This window comes from Rhinolophus sinicus, chromosome 4 (assembly GCF_057876585.1).
Source record: "Rhinolophus sinicus isolate RSI-liver-muscle chromosome 4, RSI-T2T, whole genome shotgun sequence".
Classification (NCBI taxonomy): Eukaryota; Metazoa; Chordata; class Mammalia; order Chiroptera; family Rhinolophidae; genus Rhinolophus; species Rhinolophus sinicus.
In genome coordinates, this window is record NC_142504.1 from 16,350,395 (window position 1) to 16,370,067 (window position 19,673).

The window sequence follows — 19,673 nt, forward strand, 5'->3', positions numbered from 1 at the left end:
ACCACGGAAGGGTAATAATTCCTTCACAGGGAACAGAGGTACCTGCTCTCCACTGCCCCAGCTCCGGGGTCTAGGTGGGCTCAGCTCACCTGCCAAATGGAGGAAGGGAGCTCCTCTCAACATCTTACTGTGTATCCAGGAGTCTGTTCTGGTCTTAGGGTCACGCTGAGCGGTTCTCTGGATAGGAGAAGATATTTTTGTATTGAGATAACAGGACTAAAACATAGTACAAGTGTCACTCCCACTGTCACAGTGGCTGAGGGGTTTGGTGGAGAACGACCTTGGTGGAGGTGATGTAGAGTTCCCCCTGTGTTACCACTAGGCAGGTGGCCCAGGAGGACTCTCTGATCCCACTCTTCCTTCTTCTTCTCCTCGCCTTTCTTACAGTGCTCACCTTGGAAGGTCATGTGTAGAAAACGTGACATAATGCCAGACCCACGGTAGCCTGTCTTAGCTTCCTCCCCCCCTCCTCTTCTTAAAGCACTTCCAAAAGAATTTAGACCCTGGAAACTAACTCTGTGGGAGGCAGTGCAGTTAAAGGTGAACTCGCGGCCGTGGAGTCAGTCCACGGGGCTCGCTTTCTAGCTTCCTCACTTACAGGCTGTGTAGACAGACCCCTTGTTCCATAACCCCTCCAAGATTAATAAGATAATGCATGTACAGCACATACAACTCAGTACTGGTTCACCCTGAATGCTTGATACATCATCGTTCTTATGTTTGCTATTAGTGGATGTGGAAGGTGAGCGTGGAGGGAAGGAGTGTCAAGGGTGCTACTACCATTTTAACACGTGGTTCTCAAGTGGCTTCTCCGTGCCTCTGCAGATAGAGAGAGAGAAGCTGCATGGCTGCATTGATGTTGGACTCTCGGTGATGTCAGTAAAGAAATCGTCAAAATGCATCGATCTAGACACCGAGGAGCACATCTACCATCTGAAGGTGAGGCTGCCTCCCAGGCGCAGTTTCCCACTGCAAAGTCCCTTTATGTTGCGAAGGGATCGTCGGTCCCACTGTTATTGGTGGTGCCTTTTGAATATTTCAAAACATCCCGCCAACACGTAGAAGATCTTCATTATGGAACTATTTCTAACGAACGCTGTTGATATTTCGATGGGACAGTTCTTCATGTGCAGGACTGTCTCTCATGCTGCTGAAGGGTTCTTATCCTGGCCCCCTCAGCCCCCCACAACCCTCTTCCCCATGATTGTGACAACGATCAATAACAAAAAAACTGCATATTTCCAAACATACCTCCCCCTCCGCCTTTCCCCAGGTAGTACCATCTTCAGTAAATAACCATTTACCATAGTTTTTCAATGGGCTCCCTGAAATACAATATTTAATATTTAGTCTGTCATACAATTTTGGCTAATTTTATAGGGATTCCGTTAAAATTCTCATATTACAGTGAATGTCAGGAAACTTTGCCCTAAAGTGTGGGCCTCCAAACAGTACCTCTCAAGGCTGCTTAACTACCCTCTGTGCCCTCTCTCCTGCAGGTGGTAGAGAGGGTGAACAGCACGAAGCAAGAGCTTTGGAGATTCAGATCTGGTTCAGCTCTTGACCTGGCTACTTACTAGTTGTTGACCTTTGGCAAATGATTGAAGCTCTGAAAGTCTCGGTTTTCATGCCTCCTCCCCCACCACCACCACCACCAAATGGGAATTATTATAGTACTCATCTTGTAGGGCTGCACGTAGAAAACTTGGCATAGTGCCTGACCCACAGTAGTCTCAATAAGTTTAGTTATCGTGTACGTATATAAAATTATTAGGTGGTAATCGAATGTTATAAATTAACTGAGAAAATGTTAAAACTCTTTTCTACCTTGGGCAAATTATTTGGAATGTTGGGAATGGGGGCTGGGGGTTGGAAGAATAAAAGCATGAGATTATGAGCTCCCTGTCCTCCCCAGGGATGTGGTGCTGGGGCAAATACGCACGTTCCACGTTCATGAGGCTGACTGACTGCACGAGATAGTCAAACCCGTACTGCTTCCTAGCAGAAGCCCCTGTGCCTGTGGTTGTAGTTAATTGTGTAAAGCAGGGTTTCTCACCCTCGACATTAGTCACATGGTGGGCTGGAGAATTCTTTGCTTGTGGGGGCCTGTCCTGTGCCTTGTAGGATATTGAGCAGTGTCCCCAGCCTCTACCTAATATTAATACACATTGGTAATAATCCCCCTCCAGGTACGACAAGCAAACAATGTCTCTAGACATTGCAAAATGTCCCCTGGGGGTAGTGGGTAAGTCACCCCTGGTTGAGAACAACTTGTGTGAAGTAAAGGAGGGAGAGACTTAGAATCATAAATAAATAAACAAATAAATAAATAACTATTACCCCCACCTCTGTTTCAATGGTCAGTCTCCTTGACAATAATGAGGTTATTTTTCCATGTACTCCCAATGACTCTTAGTTCTGTGCTTTGACCTGGTCAGGAAATTATAAGTTCTTGTTCATTCATTCACTCTTCTAGTTAACAGAATAAAAGTGATTGATTATTAATTCCTAATTTTTAAAGAACTAGAATGCCTTAAAATATATCAAATACTAACACCATGATCAACAGTTTACTATGTCTCTGTATTGATTCACTTTAAGTTCTCTTTGTGCTTTTTGTTCATTCCTTTGAACATCAGCTATGACTGTGAGTGTAGGTAGGTGTAGCTATCGGAGGGTCCTCGTTAATAGCCTCAGAGGCAGGCAGTTTTTAAATATGGGCCATCCAGTCCCATTGTCTCCTTTTATACAGGAGGGATCGTAGCCCAGAGAGTTAAGTGGCTCTCTATCCACAGTCCTGTAACTACTTGAGGGGCTGGCATAGAACTCCGGTCCCTAGTAAATTATTTAATAAAGTTATTTTATTCTTCTACCTTGTTTAACCAATACAAAATGAATCAAGATGCATGCTTTGGGCACTGATTTTTAAGGGCTTCCGAGAGTAGATAAGTGTAAAGGATGACACAAGATTCCTGTTAAAATTCCTGTTAACCACATCTGGGAAATCAAATTTATTTCAAGAACATAATTTAAGGGAAACAGAGAGATGACTCTATTTGTATTGCTTCTTCCTGTACGTGACACGTTTACTAGCACCTGGAGAGGTTTGAAGTCTTGTATGTACTTCTAATCAACACAAAAAACATAAGAGGCAACCGAACATTTCCTAAGTGAATGATGCTGCTGATATTTATGTCCACATCCTTGCTCTCAGCAGTAGCATTTATAAAGATTTTAACAGAATTGACCTGGATTTTTCTTCTTGGAACTTAGCCTACCATGCTTCCTTTTGGGTTATTATAAATTGCCACTTCAGGAGCCTCCATGTTCTAGTATATAGGTATCTATGATTTTTCATTTTGAAAATATTAAAATACCCTCATACGCACACAAAAATATTGACTATTAAGAAATATCTATGGTGCATCAATACTTATGATATTCTTTTTAGTACGTTTATGTGCATTTGAAATATAATAAAAGTTACTAGTTACAAATATTATTCTTCATGAAAATTAGACATTGATAGATATTCATTTATGGAGAGAATGGCTAAGTGTGTGTGTGTGTGTGTGTGTGTGTGTGTGTGTGTGTTTGAAAAATCCTGGAAATCACCGATAATACTTTACCAGATTTTTTTCAATTTCTGAGGGCAGGAGAAATGTTCTTTTAAATAACCTTCACATTCATTAACACGTATTCCTCAGCAATATATTCTTTGTCAGAGAAGATTAACAAGGTTAAATATTTTAGGAAGAATTTACTAATTCATTTGAGTTCAGAGAAGATTGATCTTTAAAGTCTGGATCATAAAAGAGTTTATAAAGAAAGAGGGCACTAATTTCAGTAGGGAAAGGAGAAGTTGGAACAAGAGAACTTGGAAATGCTTTAAGAGACAGGCAAATGTAAATTTCAGTTTATTTGTTGTTTAATGTAATTGATACTATTTCGCTTTCTTAATAATAGCATAACAATTGGACCCTTTCATAGAAAGCCTAAATATATAGTTTACGAAGATCATTTTTACTTTCCATTTCCTCCTCAAACTTGTTCCCATTGGTCCCATAAATGTAAACTAAGTCAATAAGCTGATATTTCTACGTTTCTATGTGTGCCAATCTGACAAGAGAGGGTGTCAGGAGTAACCTCAATTTGATGAAGAATCTTTCTTTTCAGTGAGTGAAGCTATGGTTTCCTTCTTTCAACTTAACAATTTAGGTCAAGTCAGAAGAAACCTTTGATGAGTGGGTATCCAAGCTCCGCCACCACCGAATGTATCGTCAGAATGAAATCGCTATGTTTCCACACGAAGTTAATCACTTTTTCCAAGCATCCACTGTCACAGACTCTCCGTCTGTTGTCTCGGACTCCATTTCAAGTAGGAAGGTAATAGTTTGCCGATAATGAATCTAAAAGAAGGGGTGGCTTTGGGTGGTGGAGTCCCACCTTGGTGGGGTGGTGTCTGAAGAAGGAAAGGTGTGCGGGGAGGAGCAGGGAAGCTTGAGCTGGTATTTAAGGTGTCTGCCCAGTCAGTCAGAACCAGGGCCCGGGGAGCACCTGTTATCACTGGGACAGTAACTAAAGAATAGCCCTGAGAAATTTAATAGCCCTGAACGCTTCACCAGTTTGACTTTGCTTTTCTTATCTGGTTGTAAAATGCAGTAGGTACATTTATAGCGTTACAGGATTGCAAAATCTCCCAACATTTATATCATTTTTTGATATGATTATCATTTGACCAAAGAAGAACGTAAGGATTACAGTCCAAGGCTTCAGAGCATGGTATGGCCACGCTGGGGTGACAGCTGGAGCTAAGCTCTCCAGTGGAGTGTTTTGCTAGAAGCTTCTTCCTCATTACAGGCAGATGGCTTCCATTAGCCACTAACCCACGTTGTTATACTTCTACCCTAATGTGTTCCGACTGGGCTCTGTTTTCATTTATAATGTGCTTTTTTATATTTGTGGAACAGCGCAGCAGTTTATCAAAGCAGAATTCGTTTCAAACTGGAAGCCATTTATCATTTTCTTGTGGTGGTGAGACTCGAGTTCCATTATGGTTACAGTCTTCAGAGGACATGGAAAAATGCTCAAAAGGTAAAGTGACTTGAAACCTCGGCTTGTTTCTGTCATGCCTCTTAGATTATACTGGTTTAGCATGCACACCTCAGATGAATTTATATGCTTCCCTGTCACTGGTCTACATTCCATCTCATATTTTAGTTATTAAGTTTGCACTCATAATTACCCAAAGACACTTTCCTTGCAGAGCTTTACATCTTCAGCTGGGTGTGCATGCAGACAGGTTTTCTTTTCTGTTCTTGACTAATGCCTGATTTCCACGTGGGCCTACACAATCGCAGTCTCCAGGGCTGGGGTCTGCACAGCTCTCCATTTTTATCAAGTGCCAAACATGATTCTGATGTGCATCCAACATTGAGAGTCACTGTTGGAGGGGTGAGTGGGTGAACCAAATGGAGATCCCCACAAACCAGTGTCCTCTGCCCTGGCTGCCCATTAGAATCACCAAGAGAGCTTTTAAAATGCAAGAATACCCAGGCCCTGACCCCTGTCCAGAAGAATCTCTTTAAATTGGCCTAGATTAGGGCCCTGGTATCACTAATTTTCCAAAGTTCCCTAAGTGATTCTGATAAGGAGCCAGGATTGAGAATTCTTGCCATTAGGGAGCTGAGCGTGCGCAACCTTAATTAACTAAGAATCACCCAAGGAACTGAAAAAACAAACAAAAATCACCAATGGGATTGAAAGTGTTCTGATTTAATTGTCTGGGGATGGGACATGGACACGTGTAATTTAAAAAACAAATTCTCAGGCCCAACCCAGGTAGACTGAGTCAGAGAACGTTGTTGTATTCCCAGCGACCTGCGGTTTGACAGGTTCACCAGGTGATTCTGAAGATGCCAACATTTGAGACCACTATCTTAATGCATTTGGGTTTTGATTCCTTGGCAGAAACAGCTACTGTCACCCAGCGAACAGCAAATTGTGGGCTATTTTTGAGTTAGTGACTCAAGAACTGGTCCAAGAATACTTTTAGGTCCTCCAAGGTCAGTTTGAAGGGCGTCATCAGGGTCCTCATGCAGTTCCACTATTGACACAGTTATCCTTAGAGACCAGTACAACCTTCATTTTATTTTCAACCATTTAACTTGTATGGGGTCTTTATAATCAGAGAATCAGAGAGTGACCTCCTGTTATTGAGTATTAGAAACGATGATGATGATGGTGATGATGGTGATTATGGCTGATTTAGTTAATGTTTACAAGGTGCCAGCACTCTCAAAGTGTGCTGTGCATATCAACTCATTTAACTCATAGCTGTCCTGTGAGCTAGGCATATAATTATCTTCATTTTCCAAATGAGAAAACTGAGGCGCAGAGAAGTTATATAAATTGCCCAAGATTCACAGGTCATTCCATGTATTCAAACGGAGGCATCCTGGTTCTCCAGATCCATGCTGTTCACCACAGCCATCTACTGCCTCTCTTGTAAAAAAGGAAGTGAAAATTTTTCTATTCTAACAGATGTAAATCACTATAGATAAATAAGAAAAGTAGCTGAGGCTAGCATAGTGAACCTTGAGTGCCAAGAGAAATGCTTCTCAATCGCCATTTGCTTTGGCCCTGCAGACCTGGCACATTGTCACGCCTACCTGGTGGAAATGAGCCAGCTCCTTCAAAGTATGGATGTCCTGCATCGCACATACTCAGCGCCAGCCATCAACGCCATCCAGGTGAGCCAGCTCCCTCTTCTGTTTACATTCTGACGTTCTTCTGCTTTCCTTTCTCCTCCCCGCCTTCCACTATCAGTGGGATCTTGTCTGGTCAGTGGCTTCGGCCAAGTGTCGAGGGGATGGAGGTGGTCACTTTGCTGTGCGTTTCCCCCCCCTTGGTTTGGTGGACCTTACTGTCTGTGCTCTCTTTCCTGTTTTAAAACAAAGGGTGGAGCTTTTGAAAGTCCCAAAAAGGAGAAAAGACCACACAGGAGGTGGCGGTCCAGAGCTATTGGCAAAGATACTAAAGGAATGCTGCAGGTAACCATTGCTTCCCCAACGGGCTGGTTTCTTCCTTGGCCCTGCTCTGCGTGCCACCTGCTGAGAGCTATTTGGACTCAGGAGAATAGATAAATGAATATTCCCTCAACTACCCTGTGCAGACAGATAAAAGCAGTCACTTGGATTTTCTGGTACTAGAATAGGCATGGAATGGATATTGAGTAAGGGGAAATGGCATAAGATTAGGGGCGCTGCAGCCATTTCTACAGCTTAGGTTTCCCCTGCCTGCCCGCTTCCCTGTTTGGGGAGGCGCTCTGACCTGTGTCTTCTGCTGCTGCTCAGTGGATTCCTCATCCCTCTGAGCCTACTGGCTAGAGTTTCTGGGAACAGGACATTGTGCAGACACTCTTCTGCCTCTTGTCTCCAACCTCCCAATTTCCCATCAGAGGTGTACTATGTCATACTAGCCGCTGACTCTCCCAATGCATAGCTAAGCCAGAGGCCAAGATTTGCAGTTTGGCCATTGCATATTAAATTGTGACATTGTTAAGGTCCAAATAAATCAGAAAGTTACGGATAGGCCATCTGCTATATTCTTGTATACTCTTTGATTCAAAGCACTTTATACTTAAACTTAACTTTACACTTAAACTCAAATACTTTCAATGTAAAGAGTGATTTGTGTACAAATATGTGAAAAGTTAGTTCATTTTGTAGAAACACCAGGAGCAAATAAAGAAACCATTTTTAAACCTATGCTGTATTAACAACTTCGATCCTAGATGATTATTGCTTAGAGGCAGGAATTAAGTACAAATGAGAAAGAGCCTGGCAGCTTTCGCTGTCATCTTCAACATATAGCTTTAATGCTTCTATCATTTCCAAAGAATACAGCAGTCCCCTCTTATCCACAGTTTTGCTTTCTGTGGTTTCAGTTTCCTGCAACCAACTGCAATCTAAAAATATTAAATGGAAAACTCCAGAAATAAACAATTCATGTGGTTTAAATGGCGTGCCTAGATGGTTCAGTACTATCCATGGTTTCAGATATCCACTGGGGGTCTTATCCCCACAGATAAAGATGGACTAGTGTATGTGATTTCTCACCCGTTTTCATTTTTTGCAAGAAGCCAAAGCAACTTACAGAAGAAAGTGCTTTCCTGAGTTTTCATTTAATTTTCTTATAAGTAATCACTCAATAGAAAGACTTACCTGTATAGTGTTCTTCTCTTACTACTTTCCAATCTTAGAAACATGTAAATATTCTAAGCAATTTGCATCTGCAAACAAATATCTCCTTTTGATATCACTCTAGGTTCCTAAACATTTTCCTGGCCAACCAAGACTACATTCCTCCAATCCTAATTTATCAACACTAGATTTTGGAGAGGAGAAAAATTCTTCTGATGGCTCTGAAACCTCATCAGAGTTTTCTAAAATGCAAGAAGATCTGTGTCATATTGCCCATAAAGGTAAATGAATTTCCTTTCTTCCTAATGTGTTTGATGAAAATGTTAAATGCATGTTTGAATGTGGGAGGTCCTTGAAGAGGGAACTTTAGTTGGCTCATTTCTGATCCATTGAGATTTGGGGCAACCCAATTTTTATTTTATTTCCCTGGGAGTAGGGAGTATATTGGCAAGAAGCTTCTTTTTAACCCTTTAGGGGAGATAGTGAGAGCATTAGGTATAATTTAAAAGCTGAGCAATTCACATGCTGCTGATGGGGGTATAAGCTGATACTATTCTGGAGGGCAATATGACATAATGTTTCAACTTTAAAAAAAAAAATTTGCCTATCCAGCAACTCCACACTGAAGAATTAATTTGTAGAAATTAACTTAAAAATTTATCCCAATAAAGATATCCAAAAATTAGAAAAAGATGTTCAACATCATTGGCCATTAGGAAAAGGCAACTTAAAACCATAATGAGAGATTATCACACATGTAATAGAATATGTAACATTAAAAAAAAATATTGATAGTACCAAATGCCGGTGAGGATACAGAGAAACAGGATCACTCATACATTTCTGGTGGTAATGCAAAATGGTACAGCCACTCTGGACAATTGTTTGGCAGTTTTATATAAAACAAAATACACTTGCCATACAACCCAACATTTACATTCCTGGGCATTTATCCCAGAGAAAATATAAATTTAAGTCCACACAAAAGCCTGTACACAAATGTTTAGAGCAAGTTTATTTGTATTAGCCAAAGACGGGAACAACCCAAACGTCCTTCAACAGATAAATGGTTAAACAAACTGTGGTACATCTGTACAACGGAATACTACTCAGCAGTGTGAAAGAGCAGACGCTGGTTATATACCAGTTGAAGGGACCTCAAGGGCATCGTGCTGACTGAAATCATACACATAGTGTATCCACTTATTAACATTTTTGAAGTGGTAAAATTGTAGAGATGGACAAGAGATGAGTGGTCACCAGAGGTTAGGGACAAGGAGGAGGGGGAAAGGGGAAAAGTAAGGGTGTGATTATAAAGGGGTAGCAAGAGGGAGCTTGGTGCTGATAGAAAGGTCTGTATCCTCCTTCTGGGGGTGGTTCCATGAATCTACACAGAGCATCAAATTGCATTGACCAGTACTTACACACATATACACAAATGAGAGCATGTAAAACTGGTGAAATCTGAATAAGAGCTGTAGTTTATCCCATTGTCAATTTCCCGGTTTTGGTAGTGTATCGTGGTTAGGTAAGATGTTACCACTGTGGGAAACTGGATGTAGGGTAGCTGAGACTTCTCTCCCATGAGTCTATAATGATTTCAAAATAAAACGTGTAGAAATAAATTTAAAATAACCTAAATGCCCAAGAATAGAGGCATTGGATTTTTTTTAAATGCAATACAATCGTATGATGGAATAGTCAATAGCCACATAATAGTAGTAGCTACTGATGTTGAGCTCATAGCTGTCACGTCAGGTATTTATTCAGCACTTTACATGCACCTTTTCATTTAATTCTAGCAGCAACCTATGGAGTAGTCATTATCGTAATCTCCGTTGAGCAGATAAGAAAGCTGAGGCTTAGAGAAGCCAAAGAACTCCCGGAAGGTCATATGGTAGAAATTAGCCAACCTGAGACTTAAATCCTAACTGGCCTGACCCCAGTCCAAGCTCCTTACCTGGTGTCTCACTGCCCTTACAGATGGGGTAGCCAGGGTTATTTTTATAGACATAGAAGGATGTTCACAGCATGTCAGCGAGTAAAAATATAAGGCCACAGGATGATATATAGGTATGATCCCCTTTTTTTGGAAAAAATAAACTATATAAACCTGGCATATATAAGTACACTCGAAAGTGTGAAAGGATATACACCAGCATTTTAGTGATAGAAGCTGGAGTTACAAGTAGTTATTATATTCTTTCTGCTTACATTTTAAAATTTCTTATATTTATCATTTTGAAGGGAGAAAGTGGGTTAAAAGTTTTTAAATGGGAGTGGTGTTTGAAGGAGGAAAGAAGACAGTTCCTCTGTTATCTTGCTCTCCTAGCCCTGTAGTTTTCTTCCTTCACATTGGTGAGTCCTCAGCTCTCTTCTTCTCTTATGCTACAAACATAAAATATACCGGTTATGAGGAAGCCATTTCATGCTCTTTGCAAACTCTTGTCCTAGCTCCCATTAGCACTTTGTCAGTGTTTTGCAGTGCTGTTGTATGATCCACCTGTAAAGTGGGCAGAATTGCCTGCCCCACGCCTTTAAAGCTCTTCATACACCCCTTGTGTGTTCTCTACCGTTAAAGGATCCATTGTCATCAGGGCATTGCATTTTAGACTTTGTGGGAGAAAATGCCTATAAAACACCATTACTTTTTAATAATATGAACTGTCTTTTTAAAGAAGAGAAAAGACTGCCTCCCAGCAGAAGGGAAACAGCCTGAATTGTACCTACATTGAAGAAGCTGCTTCCTCAGCAGGTCGGAGGTGGCCATCTTGAGTCCATCTATCGATCCTGTCCTCCTGCAGAGAGCTCAACCTCAGGGATGGTCTCTAATGGACCTCAGCCAGCTGTTCTGTCTTTCAGGCTTTGTGAAAGCCAGCTGGCTGCAGAGCTGCCACATACCTCGACTAGGTCAAGGTTTGTGCTCCTGCAAAGGTCCAGGCACACTTAGTTCACAAACATCTGGGCTTACCGACAGCCGCTTCTACAGGGAACCTAACAAGCTGTGTTCCGTTCCTATGGTATTAAATAAAGTCTGTGCAGAGGCTGAAAGAGCTTTGGGAATCTCTTACACAGGCTGTAGCTCAGAGGCCTCGTGGAATAAAGATAGCGCTCCGGTTTGCGCTAAGTCCAGTGACCTTGCATGCTTTCTGACTTCCGTGCATTCAGACTCAAAGCATCTTCACCTTTCCTCCAGTGTAAGCCTGATTTTGTTACTGACACTTTTGATTGTACTTTCTTGGCTGCACCACGAATCTATTGACTCTGATTCTGGAGCCGCTGAACTAAAGACAAGAATTCTACAGATGCTGTAATGTACTGTATTACCTACTTTTTCTTCAGCTTGTTAATTGCCTTGGAACCCTTCCTGTTTTGTAGAAGTTAGAGCAAATGGTAGGCAACCAACATTTAGCCATCCTAAAAAGTCTTTGTTATGTACTATGGACTATAAATTTGATTTTTATGGCATATTGCTGAACTAATTTGCATTGGTTCATGTGTCTGGCTTTGTGTATATGCTGGCACATATAAGCAAACAAAGAACAAAATATACTAACATCTAAAAGTCATAAGTAATTTACATTGCATATATTAGCCTTTACATTTCCCAAATTGTATTTCATGGAACACTTTACCCATAGCATGCTTTAAAAACAAAAGAATTCCATGATTAAAAATGTTGCTGACTATGGTCCCCTTTGCATTTACACAAGAAACAGTCTATATTAAAGGCCCTGAGAAGTCCTGCAGCAGAAGTCCCATTAGCTTTGTTTAACTCAATGATTTTCAATGCAATTTGGGAAATTCTTCTTCCTCCTCCCCAAACAGCTCTCAGCTATTACCACCCTGGAACTAAAGTTCCTAAAAAACATACTTTAGGAAACACTGCAAATAATAAGCCATTTTGGAGCTAACACTCTATTACCAGCAGAGACAGAAGACAGGCATTCATCCTAGGCCACCTGTGTCACTGACTAGCTGTGGGACTCTGACCTCACTGGTTAACCTCTCTGGGCCTCAGTTGCCTCATCTGTTAAATATCCTAAGTAGTTGTCCTGACTCCTTTGGCTCTCAAATTCTGTAATTACCTCTTATGATTAATTATTTTGCACTTAATAGAAATAATTTCATACTGTTGCTTATTGGTACAAGAGTATTTTATGACAGAGTGTTCTATTAGTAATAGAAACAAATTACTGAGTTAGGTGAGCAGATTTATGGTGGGAAAGCAAGGAATTGGGTAGGATAGGGGTCAGGGTCCTCCAAATGGAAGTGGATGTTCACGTTCTCCCTTGGAAGGGAAAAATAAATTAGTTTTACAGATACTTCTGCAGTCTGTGGAAGGTATTTGCATTGAAAGACATCTCCATTTAAATGTAAAGGCTAACCCCGTGTTTCCTTGAAAATAAGACCTAGCCGGGCAATCAGCTCTAATGAGTCTTTTGGAGCAAAAATTAATGTAAGACCCAGTCTTATGTTACTATATTATTTATTATAGTAAAATAAGACCGGGTCTTACATAATATAATGTAATATAATATAGTATAGTATAGTATAGTATAGTATAACAGAGTATAATATAATATAATATAATATAATATAATATAATATAATATAATATAATATAATATAATATAATATAATATAATATAATACCGGGTCTTATATTAAGTTTTGCTCGAAAGGACGCATTAGAGCTGATTGTCCGGCTAGGTCTGATTTTCGGGGAAACATGGCAGTAGGACAAAATTAAACGCTTATTAATTTTGTATTCTTTTGTTCCTGGATTCTTTTCCTGTGTTGACTTTTAATTGGATAGTCATTTTTTAATGGTTTTGCGCTTATGGAAGTATTGATAAAAAGCCAAGTGTGTCAGAGTGACATCACTTTCATAGATTAAAAACTAAAAGATATACATAACTTAAAAACCAGGTCATTTATCAAACATAATTTAGAATAGTGCATAAAAATCTGCGGAGCAATTGTGTTTATGTAAATTACCATCAGTAAATAAGTAGAACCATTTAATTAAATTACCTGATATGTCTAAATTTAAAGAACCATTCAGCTAGAATATGGGTTAAAGTATTTTAAAACCATGGACATCCTGTGAGGTTTGAAAATTAGAGGAAGCAGATTACAGAAGATCCAACTACCCCAGGTAGTTTAGGTATGTTAACATTTTAAAGAAAATTCACCAAAATGTGGTTTTCATTAAAAACGGGGAAAGAAAAACAATGAGTCCTCCTGTGAATTGGCTGCTATACAATAGCGTGTTCTGTCACTGTTTCGTCAAACCCCTCTTGACATATGGGCATGATCCACACAGACAGATGTGAAAACTGAGGATTTATCCAGAATTTAAATGGCAGCGAAGTGGTGGAGGTAGGATTTCGGTTCATGTTTGCCTTATGATTTCTTAACCTTGTATCACACTGCCGCTGTAGAGTGATGTCTGTGAGTTTCCGGTCTTCTTCAAGATCTTATTCTTTCCTAATGCTGAGAAACTTCTAGAGAAGGAGCATATTTAAAAAGAGAGCTCAGGTAATAAGTCCAGGTGTCCTTCCTGACCAGCCGTGGCCATCCAAACATGCTGTCTGTACTCTCCCCGTCTAACTCCGTAAATGGACGGCACGGGCGCCTGTAGAAACGGGAAAGGTACTGATCACCAAGTCGGTTGTATGGTGCTTATGGCGTTCAATTCAAAAGCTGTCCAGTGAGGGGGACAGTCTGGGAAAGAGATGAGTAAACACAGATGCCATAATTGCCTTCCGGAATTTATTTGGACACCCGACGAAAGAGGAAGTCGTTCTGTTTACCAATGAGGAGACACGGAGATACATGTCAACTTAGGAGAAAAAAGGGCTTTCTTACCCCTAGAAGAGTCTAAAGACAGAGTGGACGGCTTTGGGAGACAGCAAATGCTCTGAGAAGCGTGGGCCCGAAGGCCGTTTGACAAGGAACATTAGAGATGGAGTGCAGTGGGTCATTCTGTGTGGTGGTAGCCTTCGTGATCCGAGAGTCTTTGTAGCTGTGAGCATCTAAGACTTTGGCTGCAGTCTTGTTTATTATCAAATATCCATAGCTCTGATACACGCACTTGGATCTTTCCTTTTTTCTTTTTCTCTAGCATCACGTTAGAAATTAGGAAGAAAACACTCCTGTCACAGAGAATATTCCTGACCTCTGGGATCATGTGTCTTTAACGATTAGTATAACTATGGGCTCCCATGAGCAGCCTGTCCTCATTGCTGTGTGTGTGCTGGCTCATTAGGAGGCTGTGAAGGACCATTTGAATGTCCTCTGAGTAGGCCTAAACAGTCATTTAAGAAATTTGATACATGGGCATCTGGTCTTCTGAGCCCCTTTGTCAGGTGGTTTAGAAAGGGCCTTAGATCTTAAAATTAAATATAGTGACTATATGTGTATTTTTCTGCTTATTTTATGCCCACCACTGTCTTGTCAGCTATACGTTTTGAACCAAACGGCGTATGTTCTGCCAGTTTAAAAATTTTAATAGGAATCTTTTAATTTGGTTGAATGCCTTGCTTTCCTGCAGGCCATCTGAAAGCCAGAGGAATTGATTTAGTAAAGTGGCAGCCAGCTGAGTGCCACGTTTATTTCATTTAGAGCAGTAAACAGGACAGTGAAAAAAAATTTTTTTGTAGCTGTGTAAGGTGATAGATGTTAACTAGACTTACTGTGATCATTTTGTAATGTGTACAAATATCGAATCATTATGTTGTACACCTGAAACTAATATAATGTTATATGTCAATTATACCTCACTTAAAAAAAAAGAAAAAAATTGTAATAAACTGAAGGTAACTTACAAAAAAAACACAACACATAGCATTGAAGGGGTTTCCCCCGGGGATCCTACTCAGAAGGGCCTGGGTATCCTGTGGCCGCTGCAAAGAAGGGGGTGCCTATCTAATAAATGCAGTGAGTTAACTGCGGGGCTTGTTGCTTTCCAGCTGAGGCTGCTCTTCTACTGCTCAACAGATTCTGGTTAATCTCATTCACAGACCTCTACCCTGCATGCAGTTGTTTACAGGTGTTGTCCTGGCAAGAGACTAAAGAATCCTCCTCAAACTACTGCCCATATTTTAAGAGATTGCAGGGCACCACCACTTTCATTATCATGTGTTTCTTTTATCAGCGTCCCTATTATTATTGCAGTGACATTCTTTATTATGTGCTATGTATTGGGTTAAGTGCTTTGCCTGCATTATCTCATTTCATCCACATAATGATCTTATAAAGTAAATGGTGTTATTATCCCTGTTTACAAATAAGCGACCTGGGGTTCAGGTACATCATATACTTGTCCAAAGTCATATAATGAGTAAGTGATGGAGCTGGGAAGAAGCCAGGGCTGATGTCAGAGTCCACACTATTGGTCAGTCTCTTACGCTGCCCATTATTTTGCTCTATTGAATTGCTCCAATCAGAGAGTTAAGTGTGTTCTGTAGACATTATGAGAAAATTTAGTACCTATTGACCCTGACCCGTCATATGTCGGCAGAAGCACTGTAATTTGTGTTTTTAAACAAATTGCTTATTTGTACTATGACTGTGAAGATTCTCTAAGTCTATCATTAAATACCACAACCTCAGACAAGTTCAGCAACAACCTATAGAGAGGTTCAGTTGTCTTCATGGCTGTGCAATGAAGGAAGTAAGCCAATAATACGTATTTAGTTTCTGTGCTACTAAATAGGCCACTCTTGAATAACAATACCTCTAAACATGCAGCCTTGCGGAATTCAATCATATGCCAGGCCATTTGAGAAGGATGTCTGTTCCTTCTTCCTGCCCTTCTGAAACAAAATGTAATAAGTGAAATTGGAAAAATAATATTCAAATGTGACAGCCATCATCAGTAATTTAAATGGCAGTCTCCTCATCCATAGGAGGTGACTTATACATTCCGGAATCAAAACCGGATGAATTTTTTGCTGTTTGTGTGAATGGTTTCTAAAATGTCAGTTCAGGCATCTGAGTGCCTACAGGTGCTAAGCTCTCATTGTACCTGAACGCTTACCGAAGTGAGCAGACTAGCCGACTGCCCAGTTTAGAGGTGGGGAATTCTGGGTCAAGCAGCTGGAAGGACTAATAAGGAAGAGGGTAGGTAGCACCCAATGTATTTTTGAAATAATTCCAAACTTACAAATGTCAAGAATAATACAGAAAAACACTTCTCATATATACTTTACCCAAATTCACCATTTTTAATATTTTGCCACATTGATTTTCTTTCTTTGTACACTCATCCACATGCCTGTGAGCTTATTTTTCTGAACTGGGTGAGAGTAGAAATCAAACGTCATGTCTTTTTTTACACCTTTGCACCCTGTAGTGTATATTTCCTAAGAAAGGGGATATTCTTAACCACAGTTTAGTTATGAAATTCAGGACATTTAGCATCGAGACAGAACTTTTACTTATTTTATCTTCCATATTTGAATGTTGTCAGTTATCCCAATAATGTCCTTTGATAGCACTTTCTCCCTTAAGTGTAGACAGGATCTAGTCCCTGCTCATGTGTTACATGTAATTGTCATGCTTTTTTAGTCTTCTTTAATTGGGAGCAGTTCCTCTGCCTGTCCTTCTCTTTGATGAAATGGACATATAGGCCACTTTTTAAAAATAGGATGTTCCTTATTTTAGGGTTGTCTGATGTTTCCTCATGATTCCCCGCTGGCATGCAACAAAAATGACAGTGTGTCTTTTTCAGGCCATTACACCTGAGCCATTCTCACTGGACGTTAATTTCAGTCACCTAGTTAAGGTGATGTCTTGTTTCTCCACTGCATTTTTACTATTTCCCCCCTGAGAACAAATTAGCTTTTGTTTCCAAACATGTCCAGTCTTTGGGGATACAAACAAAGCTAACTGTTGATAATTGAGAATCCAGAAGTATGGTCCTTTCAAGTGTCAAAATATCTTGATGATAAGTCACAAAATCATGGAATGTTATAGTGGACAGGGGCTTTGGCATTGACAAACGTGTGTAATTTTTAATATTTTGTAGACTTTTTTTTTTTTTACAGCCTTTGGGTTCACAGCAAAACTGGGCTTATAGAATTCCCATATACCACGCCCCACACACATGGCCTCCCCCACCAACTGTCAATATCCCACGAGAGTGATTATCTGTTATAATCAGAGAACTTACCCTGACACACTGTTATTGCCCAGAGTCCACAGTTTACATTAGGGTTCACTGCTGGTGTTGTATTGTACCTTCCAGATGTGTTTTTTAAAAGTCAATTTAGAGTGTACCTTTGCTGTACTCAAAATATACAGGGTCGTTACTTTTCTAAGTTCTTTTATAAGACACTCATCTCTCTGTATCTTGTTTTTAATTATGCCTCTTCCTTTATTCCTTTTATGATTTTTTTTTTTATCTCTATAGTTTACTTCACTCTAAGGTCAACTTTTAATACCATATCAACCGAGAGAGAGAAACTGAAGCAGCTGATGGAGCAGGATGTGTCCTCGTCCCCCTCTGCCCAGGTCATTGGCCTGAAACGCGCCCTGTCATCCGTAAGTTACACGTCAATGTCACCGAAATGTCTGACAACATGTCCAGGCTCGTGAATTTTTTATATTTTCCATCTGCATGGTTGTGTTGAAAATTCATGAGCAAACCAAACAAATTATCCAAATTATAGGCTAACCTTTCATCAGATCTGCTTATGCTAAAGATCAAAACTGAGCCTACCTCAAATCGTCGTAGCTAGTATTTCACTGAGTATTAGATACTTCACATTTGCTTTCCTCCTCTTTATCTTGATTTTTGTGTGTGTTTATGTGTGTCTGAGTGACATTCGTTTGTTTATGCTTACAAAGTCGGACAGTTTGGAGATTTCTACACCTCGGGCTTCACAAGCTTAGACTGACTTTCCCAATGACAGGCAGCAGAGTGAAATTTTAAATTCACACTCTTGTTATCTTCTCTGCTGTGCAGCACTGATCCTATTTACCGCTCTTCCAAAGATGTGACAATTATTTGATTTGATTTGATAGCACAAAACATTTATCTCCCCCCACCCATGGGTAGAGAGAGGTGAGTCATCTGGAACATCTGGTAGTCATTCTGCTTTGTAGCAACAGTGAGCCATTCTGTCAGTCATTCTTTCTCCTTTTTTTCCATCGATTCCAGTTTATTCCTCAGAAGAGTTGGGTTCCATTGAAGTGCAGGGTCCTTGAACTCTATTTTCAATAGCTGATGTTGTCTGGTTACTCATTCTGTATCTATCTAAAAGCTGGAGAACTTTTAAAATGACATACCTATTTGCTTCTCTCCTTTGCTTGTACTTTGGAATTCCGACGCAGAATGCGTGCACACCTGTGAAGTTACCATCGGAAGCAATCCTGAACTTTCTATTTAGGGTCAGGTAGGGGAGATGAATTTTAGGATCTTATTTGCAGAAGCCAATGCAGGCACTGAGAGAACTAGAAAACAATCCATTCGTGTTTTCTATCGTCATGTCACTGAGAAAACTAACGTTCTGGTGTAATGTTAATGGTAAATACATTACCAGTAGTACATGTTATTGTGGTAAAATTCTTAAGGACTATTCATTCACTCAGTCCAAGTATGTTACCTTTGAAAGAAAGAAGAAATAAAGTAGACCAACTCCATGTATAGTCTTAACGTGGTCTGCCCTTCCGGGCCCCGAGTTCTTCAGGTCAGAGATAGAAACACCCCCTTTCAGATGATGGACAGGCAGATACACACTGGATGCTGTTTTGGTTTGAGAGAAGCAAGGTGGTTCTTTTTTTTTTAAGTTTGTTTTTTAGTGGTGAAAAACATTTCTTCTTGTTCCCGGTAGGTTGGCTTTCAGTACATTTAGAAGGTACCTCAGTTGTATGGGCGCCCAAAGTCCCTTTCATTGTGATGTCCTCTCCCTCTCCCTCCCCCAGTGGAGATCTGCCCTCCTCTAGTTAAAGAGACGCGTTTGGCTGAGGTATCCTTGGTCAGAGTTGTTGTCCCCTCTCACCCATGTTTAGGATTTTGGAAACTTAAGATAAAACATAATGATCCTTTCTTTCCTTTTTCTCTTGGATTCCCAATTAGAGTCAAGACTTTGTTAAAATAAAATTTTAGAGTCATCTCAGAGCTATCAGGATGGATATGTTTGTGTTGTATGTGCAATCCTGATATTTTTCTTTCTTCTGCCTATGGCTTGCAAAGGAAAAAAAGAAGCTACTACAATAACACATGTTTCAGGCCATACTAAGATTCTAGCCACTGATATAGATTCTAGCCCCTTATCCTAAAATACCAGTGATATATGATAACAATGCCTGTTTTTGCGTGTTTAAGAAACATTTACTCAGTGTTTCCTAAATGATTCTCAGGAATTTCCAAATAACCTATTCCATCCATGGGTACTAACAAATAAAGCCAACAGTTTTGTTTGCGATCCAGGCCGTGGATTGGACAGTACCACAGCC

General features: G+C 40.2%; 1 protein-coding gene across 3 annotated transcripts in view; it reads left to right on the plus strand.

The window, feature by feature from the left end:
• Nucleotides 1-19,673, plus strand: part of OSBPL3 (oxysterol binding protein like 3) — a 158,579-nt gene that overhangs the window by 101,331 nt on the left and 37,575 nt on the right. For 2 of the 3 annotated variants that reach the window (XM_074340883.2, XM_074340884.2), the window contains 6 exons: nucleotides 826-939; nucleotides 4,219-4,386; nucleotides 4,971-5,094; nucleotides 6,649-6,752; nucleotides 8,329-8,485; nucleotides 17,626-17,756. In XM_074340883.2, the coding sequence (XP_074196984.2) occupies nucleotides 826-939; nucleotides 4,219-4,386; nucleotides 4,971-5,094; nucleotides 6,649-6,752; nucleotides 8,329-8,485; nucleotides 17,626-17,756 (798 nt within the window). Of the gene's footprint in view, nucleotides 1-825; nucleotides 940-4,218; nucleotides 4,387-4,970; nucleotides 5,095-6,648; nucleotides 6,753-6,959; nucleotides 7,053-8,328; nucleotides 8,486-17,625; nucleotides 17,757-19,673 lie in introns of all 3 variants that reach the window. The other variant, XM_074340882.2, reaches the window with a different exon arrangement.